We start from the raw sequence: 14,572 nt of genomic DNA, 5'->3' as shown, positions 1-14,572 counted from the left end.
GCCGAGCCAGGAGCCAGGCTCATCAGCAGGCGGCGCCACAGGTGCTGGCCGGCCTGCCGAGGCCCTGAAAGGGCAGAGGAACCACCAGAGACTGGCCGAGTGGCCCTCCTGAGGGTGTGCCTCCGGCCGCTGGAGGATCTTCAGTGTCCTCGAGTTGCTTGAGACTGAGACTCTAGTGGGCCAGGCCGCGGAGACTGTTGGCCCCGCGCCGTCTACACTCCAGCCCAGACTACTCTTACCCGACCCCACCCATGCCACAAGACCCTCCAGCCCCAGATGAGCTCAACCAGGCCTTGGAACCCTCTCAGCCGCAGGGGACCTTGCCCCTGTCCAGCGACCCCTTCCCGCACAGGTAATCCCTGCCCCTGTCCCTGCCTCTGGACCCTATCATTCCCAAGGAACTCTGAGCCGACGTTGCCACCCTTTGGCCCCGCCAGACCCTTGATCCTTCTGCCCAAGGTGACCCCAATCCAGCTTCGGGACCCTCCTCAAACCTGGCCTTGGAACCCTCCGGTCCGAGGTGGCCCCGACCATAACCTGTGACTCTCCTGCCTGAAGTGACTCCGACCTGATCTCAGGACCACCGGGGTATTCCTCTCTTTTGAACTGCGCCTGGTTACTGTGGTCACATCCTGATATGCCCAGCCTTCCTGCCCACCCCTACGGCCATTTTCCAGATAGTTCCTCGTCCTCCCAGGGCCGACACAAGAGACAGGCTGACCACCAGGGGTGAGTGAGGCCCGCATCCTCTCTGTGAGGAGACGAGGTACCGCACCTAGCATGAGACAGTGCTGGAGAGGAAATGGAAGGAGGCCAGCGAAGGTCGAGATTCCGCGGAGAACTGCGTCAGTAGCTTCCCAGCCTCACTGGCAATATAATTCTGCTGTGTCCCAACCCTCTCTGCCCCGGGTGCCGAGCGCCTCCTACAGCCTAGGCCCCGCGCGCTGGGCACTGCGCAGGCGCGAGCGGGGTTGGGAGCGTCCTGGGGTAGGGGGGGTACACCCGCAGGGACCGCCCACAACGCATGCGCGAGTCGGGCTGCGCGCCCCCTGCAGGACTCTCAGCGGCCAGGTGTGTTCGCCTGTCACCAGACGCAGGCACCCCCTCCCCGCCGTGGCGGCGGCCTAGCATCCATCAGCACAGGCGGCCTCCGTGAGGCGGGAACGGAGCCCGGAGCTGTAGGAGTGGACCCCGCAAGAGGGCAGCGCGCCGGCCACCCCCACCCCGGTGCCGAGAGTCGGTGAGTGCAGTCGGGACCCACCGCATGCCCGCGCACGGCTGCTGGGCCCTTTACCGCCCCGGCCGCCCCCAGCCCCAGCCGCCCTACCCCGTAGCCCAGCCAACCAGCACCGTACCCGCTCCGCCCGCGCCCAGCTGTGCGGGCCCAGCAGGTGCATCGGGAGAGGCCTCCCTGACTAAGGCTTCTCTGTCATTCGGTCATTCGAGCCTCTGGGCGTGTCCCCATGCCCTGAGGTCCCTGAACCCAGCCGCCCTCAAGAAACTTAAAACCTTCCAGGAGGTGGAATTACTGTGGAATCCTTTGTGCCGAGCCGAGATAAGACCCGCAGGCATTTGTCTATCCAGCAGGCACTCTGAGCACCTTCTGCGTCCCAGGCTGGGGAGCCACAGCAGGGCCTCCAAGGATGCTGCTGGCTCACTCTCGGTTCAGAATTCCAGGGTGGATGGGGATCCTTCCCCATGCTGGAGTTTACCTTGCTCCCAACCTCTCAGTCCCAGAATGGGGGTCCAATAGAGGCCCAGGGGTGGGAGACAGCAGGAAGGGAACTCCTGGTCTAGGCAGAAGGGCCTGCAACAACCCTAAATACAATCTCTGGTGTCCATGGTCAGTCTGGATTTGGTATGAATTTGTGTTTACACGGGTGTCTGTTCTCACAGAGTACACTATACCCTTATTGAGGGCAGGTCCCGTCTCCTGCAGGAGAGCTTAGGGCAGGTATAATTTGGTGCTTTTTTGGTGCATGAATGCATGCCCTCTCCTCACTTTCTTGGACCTGGTTTAATTAAAGGTATTGCCTTATAGGATCATTTCTGTTGGTTTGCCCCCTTTGCCTCCTAAACTGTGAGCTCCCTGAAGGCACAAATTGGATCTTGTCAGGCCTTGCACTCCCAGCACATAGACAGTGCCTGGCCCATGGCAGGCACTTAGAAACAGCTGTTGAATGAGTGGCTGAGACCCAGTAACAGAGTGGAGAGCCAGGCAAGGTGCAAGTGAAAGAATTATGCTCTTTTCTCCTGAGCAACTATATCATTTGATTCGGTACATTTTGATGCTGCCTTTTGTAAACTGAAAAAGATGAAAGCTGTTTTTCTTAGGAAGTTTGCATCATGGGAAATATAAGAGGAAGGGAAAATAGGTAAAAATAGATGTCCTGAGGATCTCTCCCCACCTTTCTTTAACTTCTTAGAAAAAAATCTTTTTAATTGATCAGTTATTAAATCTGGAAATCAGGATGGCATCATTCCCTTTCTAAGGTGATCTACCACCCTTCTGAAGAGACAACCTTTTAGAATGAGAGAGTATCTCAAGTTTATTTGTTATTTTGTTTTTTGGGGTTTTTTATAAAGATGCTAGCCTTCCATGGTGTATGTGCCAGGGAGTCTCAGAGGAACCTGCTTTGACTTAGTATCACCTGGGAAGACCCAGGCAATACTCCCTAGTTAACAGTTTCTTCTCCAGACCTGCTTTCTAAGACAGCAGTAGACTCTCTGCTTTTGAGTCTGTTGAGGGGGAAAGCATTCTAGAACCCTAGGGAGAATGATGGGCAAGGCTCTGTGAATAATTGATAGACTCACTGGACATGGTTCCTGCTCTTGGGGACTTTAGGGTGGAGTTAAAGAGGTGATTTATTCACAAATAACTGTGACATAAGATAGACTAAGAAAAGATGCTGAAGGTGTCCAGAGGTGGAGGAGGAATGGCTTTCATCAAGAAAAGAAGGTCTCAACTATGGCAGCACATTAGACTCACTTGAGAAAGAGTCTCATGCCCAGAGCCAAGCCCAGAATCTCCAGGGGTGGGCCTCAGAGGTCAGTTTCTGTCTTAAAGCACCCTCGGAAGATTCTGCTGTGCAGCCAAAATGAAGGACCCCTAAACCAGTGTTATCAGTGGCTGTTTCACAGAGATGCTAGGACTGGGCTGAGAAAGTACAGGATTCCAGAAAGTGGAGACAGATATGGTGGGCGATATCCTAAAACAGGCAAATCCACAGAAGGCCCAGACAAGGAAAAGTATAAAGTGTGTCAATCCCGTCCTGGGGAACTTGGGGGCAGTGTATGAATGGCACAGAGTTATTTGCATATTTGGAGAGATTTGGAGTCAACAGGCAGGTAGGAACCTTTGCAGGAGCTGCGTAATGAGTTTGCTGCCTTGTTTCTTACCGGAGACCTATGGTTACCTCTCCCTGGAGCTTCTCAGTTGCGCCGTTACCTCATTTTCTATACCTCGAGAGGCAGATGGGCTAGCAGGACTGGGAATAGGACTGCAGCCACAGCAGAGTTTAGAAAAGCAGACAGAGAAACAGATTTTGTAGAACTCTCTTCCAATAACCTTCTTCAGGCTGCATCTTTGGCAAAAACATACCCTATCAACTGCCACCAGGAGCTTTAGTGTAAACTCAGAGCCATGTAATTCTGAGGAGATGGACGTCGCCAACCCTGAACAGAGCTGCTGGTGGTGTTGAGTGTGAGACTAGCACACTAGGTCTCTATCTAAGCCTCTTAATGCAAACGACTACAGCCTCAAACCCAGCCTGGGGCGGCACGGAGGGGTTGCTCTAGGACAACGACTGGACCTTATGGATTTCTTCCCACCGCATCCAGGCCAGGACCACTTGTGTAAATAAGTCGTCTAAAAACTTTTTCTTGTGTACCTTCCTATGTAAAAGAATTTGAGCATGCATCCCATATATTATATTTACTTATAAACTATGGCCATATACTAATGTCCTGAATATTATGGACATAGAAATGCAGAGTGGGGCAAAAGTAGGTTTCTGGTTGTTCATATGGAAAATAAAATGTAATAATTAATAAATAATAATACAAGAATAAACTCTGTGTTTCACATACTCACAACTATAAACCACTCTTTTACCCCATCCTGTATACACAAACAGAGAGCTTTTATAGGAATGACAGGAAAAGTGAACACGATTAAATTTTGTCAATGTAGTAATGGTACAAAATCTATCATACCAACATATGCTGTTTTTAGAAGAAAGCATGTGATTGAATCTACATCTCATTTATAAAATGATGAAATATTATATATGTCCCAGCATTTGAAGAACTATTCCTGTGTCCTGTTTATTTCAGCTCCTGGTTCTTGTGGTATGTGGCATTTACAGGTAAATGCCTCATGAAGTCACAGAGACTGTGCTATGAGTCTGGTACTTGTTTTTTAATCCCACTCATCAATCATGCAAGGGCTCTTGAATTTGGGCTGATGAATGTCCATGGGCTATCAGGGAAGCTGGAAATCTGGTTCCCAAAGCTTTTTGTATGCAGGTGTAGGTGTTTGTGTAGATGCTTCTCTTGTAGCATCCTTTGCAACACAATCACACAATTGTATAAACATCATCAAACATCCATTTTCATAAATGCTCTGTTCTTGGCACAGATTTTTAAATGCACCTAACTCTCACAAATTGTCACGTTTTCCTTGAAGAGACCTATCTGAGTATGTTGGCTTAAAAGAAATAAGCTAGCTGACACACTACTGCAGTCATCTGCCCTTGAAAAAAGAAAAAGATCTCCAGATTTGAAACTTTTCCTGAAAGAAAATGTGAATTTCCTCCTTAAGTTCTTTTTTTTGTTTTTAATTATATTTTATTAGTTATGCTATTACAGTTGTCCTGACTTTTCCCCTTTACCCCCATCCACCCAGCAACCCCCACTCCCTCAGGCAATCCCCTCACCGTTGTTCATGTCCATGGGTCATGCTTATAACTTCATTGGCTACTCCCTTTCCTCTACTATACTTTACATCCTCATGGCTATTCTGTAACTACCTATCTGTACTTCTTAATTCCCTCACCTCTTCATTCATTCTCCCACACCTCCCTTCCATCTAGCAACCACCTGGTAACTAACTTCTTGTCTCTTGCTGCTTTTAAGATTCTCTCTTTATCTTTAACCTTTGACATTTTAATTATCATGTGTCTTGGAATGGACCTCCTTGCATCCATCTTGTTTGGGACTCCGTGTGCTTCCTGTACTTGCATGTTTATTTCCTTCACTAACTTAGGGTAGTTTTCTTTCACTGTTTTTTTCAGATAGATTTCCAATTTCTTGCTCTTTCTCGTCTCCTACTGGCACCCCTCTGATGCAAATGTTGGACCTCTTGAAGTTGTCTCAGAGGCTGCTTATACTATCCTCATTTTTTTTTCTTTTTGGATTCTTTTTTCTACTTGTTGTTCTGATTGGTTGTTTTTTCTTCCTTGTGTTCCAAATCATTGATTTAATTTTCTGCTTCATCCACTCTACTGTTGGTTCCCTGTAAATTGTTCTTTATTTCAATTAGTGTAACCTCTGTTTCCGACTGGATCTTTTTTATGTTGTTGAGGTCCTCACTAAGTTCCTTGGGCATCCTTATAACCAATGTTTTGAACTCTGCATCTGATAGATTGCTTATCTCCATTTCATTTAGCTTTCTTCTGGAGTTTTGATCTGTTCTTTCATTTTGGGCCATGTTTCTTTGTCTCCTCGTTTTGACAGCCTCCTTGTGTTTGTTTGTATGTATTATGTAGAGCTGCTTTGACTCTGTCTCTTGGCAGTATGGCCTAATGTAGTGGATGTCCTATAGAGTCGGCTGGCACAGCCTCCCCTATCACGCAAATGGGGTACTTGAGGTGTGCTCTTTTTGCGGGCAGAGTACACCCTCCTCTTGTAGTTGAGCCTTGGTTGCTGTTGGCAGGTCAATGGAAGGGATTTACCCAGACCAGTCAGCTGCAAGGATTGGCTGTGACTACTGACTATCAACCTCCACCTTCCAAGGAGGATCAGCTGTGCAGGGGCAGGGTGGTAGTGCTCTAAAGTGTCTGTAGCTAACCACTGGGTAAGTTGGCCTTGGGGATTTCCCTGGGTGGTGCAGGCCAATGTCAGCCCTCACCCGTGTTTTGCCCAGGGCACCCTGCCTGAACTATAAAGCAACTTGAGACAGCTGCCACTTGCACTGGGTTTGGAGATTCCCAGGAGAAGCCAAACCGTGACTCTAATCTGGCTGCTGCTAGTGCTGGGATTGGGGCTCAAGGAAGCCAGCTGTTGCTTGTTTGATAGGATTTAGGAAGTTATGACGTATAAGCCAAGACCAGCCATTCATATGAAAAAGTAGCTTGGGTGGGACCTTAAGTTGGGTGGGGCAGAGTCTCTGGGGATCTCCAAGGTGGATCAAACAGTGTTAGCCAGGTTGATGGAGTCTCAGATATGGCACCAGCCTACCTGTTCTGTTGGGGAGGGGTTTAGTAGAGGGACAATGGCCTCTGCTCACCCTGATGCCAGACACTTCAGTTTCTCCCTGTATACCCCTGGTGCCTTTCAAGCTGCTCCCCTGGTGCTGGAATTCAGAGGGAGTGAGTCTGAGTAGATGAGTCCATGTGTGGGTTCTTTAAGAGGAACTGCTTGGGGCTCCAGCAGTTTCTTCCACTGACTCAATCCCCACTGGTTTTTGAAGCCAGAAGTTGTGGGGACTTATCTTCCTGGCACTGGAATCCTAGGCTGGGGGGCCTGATATGGGTCTGGGACTCCTCACTCCCAAGATGTCCCTCCCAAATTTTTATTCTCCAAACATGGGTTTGGGACCAGACCATTCCACGTCTGTGCCCCTCCTGCTAGTCTGGGTGGATATGGTTTCTTTAATTCTGTAGTTGTCAGACTTCCATTCAACTTGATTTCTGATGGTTCTGAATGATGGTTGTTATATATTTTAGTTGTAATTTTGATGTGGTTGTATGACGAGGCAAGCCATGTCTGCCTATGCCGCCATCTTGATCAGAAGTCTTCCTTAAGTTTTTTTTTTTTTAAATAAAGATATTACTTATTTTTAGAGAGGGGGAAGGGAGGGAGAAAGAGAGGGAGAGAAACATCAGTGCAGAGTTGCCTCTTGCGCACCCCCCACCTGGGACCTGGCCCACAACACAGGCATGTGCCCTGACCAGGAATCCAACCAGCAACCCTTTGTTTTATAGGCCAGCACTCAACCCACTGAGCCACATCAGCCAAGGCCCTCCTTAAGTTCTTAATCACAAGATAACCAGTGAACCTTTGTGTCACAAAAGATCTTCACAGTTATTCCTGAGTCACTACAAAATATTGTGTTACTGTAGCTGTTTGAGTGTCTTGATTTTGCTTTTGTTTTTAATTGACTACAACCATAATATCTTGAAACAGGTAAACTCCAACATGTCTGAGAGGCTTAAAGTAAACTAGTGGGCAAGGGTCTGCCATCACCCCAATGTCACGAAACCTGTCCTCCTCTGTCAGGATGCCATGACTGCTGACACACAGGCCAACAAGGGTGCCAGGGTCCACCCATTTAATTGCCTTTAAATATTAGTAAAGTCAATTTTTTCTCATTTTTAAAGAAAAATACATATAAGTAAAATATCTCATTGTTCCATTACTCTAGCAGATCATCTTGCTAACCCTACTTGGAGATCAACAATGGGATTCGTTGGCGGGGACCATGCTCTCTAAATGTGCCTGCTAGTTTTTTACAGTGTTTATTGGTATTTGGACATTTCATCTACAGAATCCATTGAATTAAACATTTTCACATATTTACTGTACACTCTACCTCCAGAGAAAGGTCCCTGTAGTGGGTAAAAGATTAAGCAAAACAAAACACCCTTGAGCGGCATTACTGCACATTTGGGCTCCCTCTCCCTCCATGCCCTACCCCGGCTAACTTCTTGGCACAGCATCCAAGCCCTTGTTGGCTTCCCTTTCTGCTTCATTCCCTGGTGCTCCCTCCCCACCACTCCAAACTACTTGCTGTTCCCCACACACCCTCTTTCACTTCCCTGCAATCTTATAATACACTCCCACCCCAACTAACAAGAAACTTGAGACCAGTCTCTCATGTAACCTCCTCTGAGGAGTCTTCCCAGAGTTCTCTTACATATTACCCACCACCCCAAATTTGGTCTTCTCCAGAATCTCATGATGCTTTTATTTGGCTTCAATTTTAGCAATTATAGTGCATGCAAGCATTCACAGACTGTGAACTCCTCGAATTAAGAACACTGGGATTTTTATTTCCAAATCCTTAGTACCCAGTATAATTGCCCATCACACAGTGAGCACTTGCCAAATGTTTGTTGAATAGATACATGCTTTTTCGTTTTGTGTATCCTGAAAGGCCACAGATTCTACCAGCAAAAATTAAGTACCTGTCATGCCTTCTTCATTGTGTACCCACGTAGACCTTTAATACTGCTCACTGTTGCGGACTCCCCATGTTGACAAGGAAGTGCTTTCCTAGCTGAGATAGGTCCTCACCTCAGCACCTCGGTCCTCTGGAAAGGTGCCGAGTCCTGGCCAGCACCATAGACAACCACCGTGGTTGTCTGTTCTCTGCCTGATATCAGCAGGTACGTCTGCGGCTTTATTGAGACCCGTTCCTTCTCACCCATGCCTCCTTCCAGGCCTGTGCAGACCTCGGATTCCATGAAAGGAGATGTACTGAGTCTGGGATATGACAGGAATATGTGACATAATGAGCTGTGTGTCTTGTCCACTTCTGCTCACTGGTCTTGAGGTCCGCTCAGCAGTGAGCTCTCTAGAAGCATTAACACCATTCTGTTCTATATATGCAGAAATAAAACTCTTTCGGCGGGGGTGGGGGGGAGGCATATAGAAATTGGAGGACACGTTTAAGCCTATAATTTAAAAACCCACATGTTTAAAAAGTGGAGGTGTCTGAACACCTCAACATGCACTAAAGAGTGCTTGCTGCTGAGCAGCGGGCCCCTGAACAACTGTGGGTGCTCGTGAACTGTCATGGCCCATAGCTCTTAAACTAATGGAAACTATAGGAATAACCGTTTTTACTTTTTAAATTTTATCTTTATTGTGTATTTTTTCCATTACCATTTAGTCCCCTTACACTCCCCTGCCCCCAGCAATCCCCACACTGGTGTCCGTGTCCAGGGGTCCTCTCTCCTTTTTGCTGTCCCTCTGCCCCCGGACCACCCCCCACCACTAGCTGTCATCTGTTCTCTATCTATGAGTCTGTCTCTGGGAAAAAGCATTTTTAGAGGAATTCTATGTGCCATCAAGAGACTTCTCAGAAATTAACAGCCCTTAGTATGCACTCACTCTGGACCAATTCAGTTGCTTACCTAAAAAGCAAATATTGAAATATACTCAACAATTTGTGTAATATTTAATATTTTAACAGTAAGTAAACAAGCCTTTTAGTAGGGGGGTAAAAAAAGCTTTCCCTTCCCTTCTCGGCTCTGTCCCTAGAAGAGTGAAGTGAGCCTCTGCAGAGGGAAGTTCTCAGACATGCTCTTGTGGGGCGGAGGTGGAGGCTTTGCAAGTGGCCAAGTGTTTGCCTTAGAGTAGAAGCTGCTTGGGTAGTTCTGGATCAAGGCCATACCCACTTCTGGGGACTCTCGGTGCTACCAGGGTCAAGTGTTTTAAGGAACTTTAGCTTCCTTTTCTCGTGTACATTTGCTTTTGTAACCAGAAAGCCTTCCCGATTTTGTAATTTCAGGAATCTCCTCCTTTAAATTCTTTTTGACTCAAACAGAACAGACACAAGTGCAGGTGAGACTTGGGATGAAGACCTCCATGTACAAAGCAACAAACTGGGTGCTATGGGAAGACAGAAGTAAATAACATACTAAGGTGGTCTGGTCGAGAGATTTTTTTTTTTTTTTATTTCTAATGTTATGTTCTGGGAGCAATATATACAAATTTTATAAAGATATTTACTGCTTTTAGGATACACAAGGATGTAGCAGTGTAGTGGTTAAAAACACAGCCTGGGAGGTTTAGATCCTGGCTCTTTGGCTTTTTTGCTCTGTGATCCTGGGCCAAATTTTCCTTCCTGGTTTCTTTGTCTATAAAAGGGTGATGATATCAGAAGCCAGAGCTGGATTAGGAGGCTGTATAAGTATAAAAGTATACATAATATAAAAGCTTTTTATCTTTTAATGTAGCAGGAGAGAACAAAGAGCCACCCCTGTGGTCTGGTCTCTTTTCCTAAATCCATTTCTTTGTTATGGGATGTTTTGTTGTAAGTAACATACTTGCAATCCATTTTGCTCTTTGGTCTTCTAACTTGGTGAGGGCCATTTCATGATTATTTTCCAAATTATGCTTTAGCGCCCTCCATTTGCCTAAAGGTGCCAGAGAGTCATGCCAGCGAGCCCTGGGCCCCTCCTGATGTCCCAAGAGGCATTAGTGCTCCTGATCTCCAAGGTCACCGTGCCAGCCCCACCCCAGAGCCCTCTGCGCAGGGCTGCCTCCTTTCGGTCAGTCCTCCAGTAGCCCGGGCGGAAGACTGCAGCCAGGAGCCTCTCCCAGGACTCAGGTCAGTTCCCAGATACCGCTGGTCTTTCTGCTCCTCCACCACCCTCCTTCTCCCGAGGCCTGAAGAGGGGATTAAGCATGGTGATGTGTCCTTCCTAGCACAGATTTTTCCATAAAAGGAAGTCATAAACTTCTCTGACCAGAAGACCTCTGTGAACTGTGACCTCTTTTTACATTCCTGTCATGAGAAAGAGGAAGAAAGTTCATCTTGGCCAGGCCAGATGACAGGGAAATGATTGGCCCCTGCTGGAGGCCCTGTCTTCCCCTCTTAGCCCAACTCCCTTATAGAAACCTTGCATAAACCACGGGCCTCCGCGGGTATCATTTAAGTCACTGCTTTCGTATTACCTATCTACAGCTGATTTTTAAGACAGTTCCACCTTGCTAATTTTAAAAGATTTGGGATAATTTATTACATTGCCACTTAATAGCACTTTATACCATATTTTAGCTTTAATTTCTTCACATTTTAACCATGTGGTTAACTGAAAGCCATATTTTAAATTAATTAATAAGTAACTTCTTGTAGTTGTGTTATCTACGAATATTTATTGACTACCGTTTACAGCATAAGTTTTGAGTAACTATTATTCACAGATATGAACACAATTTTTTTTTAAGATTTTTAAAAAACTTTTAATTTATTTTTGGAGAGAGGGAAAGGAAGGGAAAAAGAGAGGGAGAGAAACATAGATTGGTTGTCTCTTGCACATCCTCAAATCGGGCCCTGGCCTGCAACCCCCTAGGCCTGTGCCCTGACTGGGAATCGAACCAGCAACATTTCAGTTTACAGGCCAGTGCTCAATCCATTGAGCTACGCCAGCCAGGGCTGAACACAACTTCTGTTTAAAAAAAAAAAAGAAAGAAAAAAAAAAGGCAGCTTAATTTTAAAAAGGTGCTTTAATGGAAATTATTTTCAACTGGCTGACGCCAAAAGTGAAACTAGCCATTTTAAAAAAGAAATAAGCTCTCAGTCTGCGTGAACTGGATCTCAAGGCAGGTCCTTTGGGCAGTAGTGTTAGCTTGTATTCACAAATAGATGGTTGACTAGCTGTTTGTCTGAGTCTTCTGTGTGATTTTTAACCCACTTAATAGATAGCATTATGTTGGTATCAGCCTAAACGTGAAGCCAATTCGTTGAACTTAGAACTCTTCTCCTGAGAGTCACAGAGGTTTCTCCCCACTTAAAGGACTGTGAGCTGTGAAGGATCCCTGTCACTCCACCTGCATCCTCGGCGCGTGGACGGTGACCAGGAGCTCCCTGGGCACCCCCGCCCTTCCACCCTTGCTGCCCATCTTGGGTCTGAGCAGCCTGGTCCACACATCAGCCTCCATGCCTGCAGCTTCCGGAACGTGGTGCCTCCATGTTCCGGACATTTTGGGGTCTTCCTGAGCTAATTCAGACCACCTCCTTCTCTAGCAGGTAAGCATCTAATGAACTCTGGGCTGTCTCTTCCTCTCACACCTGAAATCTAGTGAAATGGGTTTCCCTAAATTAAGAGAGGCCTTCCTAAGCCTCCACTCTTGTTTCTGCTGTCTCTTGCATTTGATAATCTCTCAGCAGACTTTCCCAGTTTATGTGCCAGATTTAAATATGACATTCATAGTGACGCAGGATAGATTTTCTTTGGAGGAAAATGACCACTCATGGGGAGGCTCACATACCAATGCTCAGAGTTAAAGCAGAGAAAAGCAGTCCTTAGTGTTCAAGGCTGGAAAGCACGCTCCACCATCCCACCCATGGGTCCTGCTCCTGGGTCAACAAGGCCAGTGAGGACCTCCATCCCAGGCCTCTCCTCTGCCTTCCCCCAGAAGCCTCTCCAAGCTTAGAAACCAACCCTCCCACCCCCAAAGCAGCGCACTAAGCTGAGTTTCTTTTTACTGGTTCTGTGCTGGTTGAGAGTAAAGCCAGCAAGGGAGAGGAATTCCATCAACCTGAATATTTTGCTAAGAAGTAGGACGTTCATATGAACTAAGTGAACATGTGAATAGCATTATCAAATGATAAATACCACTCTAGCAGTCATGTTTCCTATAAAAGCTTGTTGTTGATCATAAGTTTCAGGAAGAAACAAGGTCAGTTTCCTAAAAGAATGTACTTTTTTTAACAGAAGGAATAGAACTGTTACCTCCCTTTCACGTGTGCTGTTCTGAGTTAAGGTAGCACAAAAGAAAGTGAGAAGAAACAAGCAGAGGAGGGCATGTGTCCCACAACAGAATCTTCCCCACTTTCCCCTGTGCTCTCCTAATCACAGAGCACGTTTTCGGGCACATCCTAACTTTTTGGTTTTGGTCTGTAACTAGTGTCGAGGGTCCCTCCCAGTGAGAAGATGGCAGTGCTCAGGCAGCTGGGACTCCTGCTCTGGAAGAACTACACTTTGCAGGTGTGTCGCACTCTCGGGGGCATGGCAGGAAGAAGTGTGTGCCCGCTGTGTGGGCGCCTTGGGGGGCTGGGGCTCAGGGCGTGAATGAAGCTTGAAGGAGAGGGTATCCCCAGGGGAGAGGGCTCTGTGAGCCCACTCCAGTGCCTCTCGATCCATCAGCATGTGGTTTCATTCCTCTTCCAGAAGCGGAAGGTCCTGGTGACGGTCTTGGAACTCCTCCTGCCCTTGCTGTTTTCTGGGATCCTGATTTGGCTTCGTTTGAAGATCCAGTCGGAGAATGTACCCAAGGCCACCGTATACCCCAGCCAGTCAATCCGGGAGCTGCCTCTGTTCTTCACCTTCCCTCCTCCAGGAGGTGCCTGGGAGCTTGCTTACATCCCGTCCCGGAGCGATGCCGTGAAGACCATCACAGAGACGGCCAAGAGGGCGCTGGCGATCAACTTGAGAGGTGAGGCGTCCTGTGAGATTCTTCCCTCTGTGGGGCTCCAGGCCATTCTCCAGACCTAGCATCTCCTCTCGTTGGCTGTGTCACCAGGGCAAAGACCCCAATCTGTGTCATGTCTTATTTTAAAGTGGGGACCAGAGTTGTGAGGGCCAAATGAAGTGACATGTGACAGCTTGAGCAGTACCCAGTTACCCACAGTGGGAATAGGTGGCCACATACTTCAAGAAAGCTCTTTAATTACAAGGGCAAGATGCAGCTTGAGAGCACAGTGCCAAGAGCCTTTTCTGGGATGTGGATTTGGGAGGACAGGTCTGAAAAAGGGTCATTAGAAAGTCTGTTGAGGGACTCCCTGGTAAACATCCTCTTCTAGCTCCTTGCTGTCAGGATAAAAAGTATTATTTCTTTTTTTTTCTCTTGATTTTGGCATATACATCCTATGGCTTACTTTAATTCAGTGTAGCAAACATGGGAAGATACTTGGTCCCTCACTGAGTGATCACAGTAAAACCCTTTATATGAAATGGGGTCTGGGTGACAGAGAATCATTTAACAAGCTATATGTTGGTGTCTACTAAAATTTTTAAGGCACACCACTATGGCTGTAAAAGAAGCTAACCCTGGCAGTAGAACCCAGTGCAGGGTGGCCGCCCACATGGAGGAGGGTTATGGCCTTGGCGTTGCTGCCAGCCCTCCTTCCAGTCTCACCGGAAACCAGGGGCCGGCTGTGATTATGAGGTTCTGCTCATCTTCACAGCAGTCTGCCTCTCTGACAAAAATAAAAACCTCCTCGAGTCTTAGAAAAGGTTTTCACAACCCTAGAGAAACTTGTAAGTTTTCAGTCTTGTATATGCAAATAAATGAACTGTCCAGATTTTTCACGTGGGACAGCTAACTAGGCAACTCAACTCCAATGCTCTTCATAGTTCGCAGCTTTCCCTCGGAGAAGGACTTTGAGGACTACATCAAGTATGACAACCGCTCCTCCAATGTGCTGGCTGCGGTGGTGTTCGAGCACACCTTCAACCACAGCAAGGACCCCCTGCCCCTGGCGGTAAGGGCTGAGCCCCACAAAACCAGGTCCTTCCTCCACCTTTTCCCTCCTCCTAATTAATTCAGCCTACAAGAGCACTCTGCTGACGTGGGAGTAAATATCTCACTTTCCCTTTGCGTCCGGTATTGCCGTCTT

General features: G+C 47.3%; 1 protein-coding gene across 6 annotated transcripts in view; it reads left to right on the top strand.

The window, feature by feature from the left end:
• The first annotated feature begins 1,050 nt into the window (after positions 1-1,050).
• Positions 1,051-14,572, top strand: part of ABCA3 (ATP binding cassette subfamily A member 3) — a 49,871-nt gene continuing 36,349 nt past the window's right edge. For 2 of the 6 annotated variants that reach the window (XM_054589438.1, XM_054589433.1), the window contains exons 1-6: positions 1,051-1,240; positions 10,351-10,558; positions 11,748-11,980; positions 12,862-12,941; positions 13,125-13,389; positions 14,310-14,437. In XM_054589438.1, the coding sequence (XP_054445413.1) occupies positions 12,888-12,941; positions 13,125-13,389; positions 14,310-14,437 (447 nt within the window). In that variant the 5' untranslated portion in view covers positions 1,051-1,240; positions 10,351-10,558; positions 11,748-11,980; positions 12,862-12,887. Of the gene's footprint in view, positions 1,241-9,736; positions 9,790-9,834; positions 9,871-10,350; positions 10,559-10,610; positions 10,639-11,747; positions 11,981-12,861; positions 12,942-13,124; positions 13,390-14,309; positions 14,438-14,572 lie in introns of those variants that run through there. The other 4 variants (XM_054589435.1, XM_054589434.1, XM_054589436.1 and 1 more) reach the window with 4 other exon arrangements.

Source organism: Pteronotus mesoamericanus, unplaced genomic scaffold (genome assembly GCF_021234165.1).
Source record: "Pteronotus mesoamericanus isolate MK-2021 breed Mesoamerican mustached bat unplaced genomic scaffold, CSHL_Meso_final scaffold_167, whole genome shotgun sequence".
In the NCBI taxonomy this organism is placed as follows: Eukaryota; Metazoa; Chordata; class Mammalia; order Chiroptera; family Mormoopidae; genus Pteronotus; species Pteronotus mesoamericanus.
Note: the sequence above shows the minus strand (reverse complement) of the source record. Positions and strands in the feature narration are given on the sequence as shown.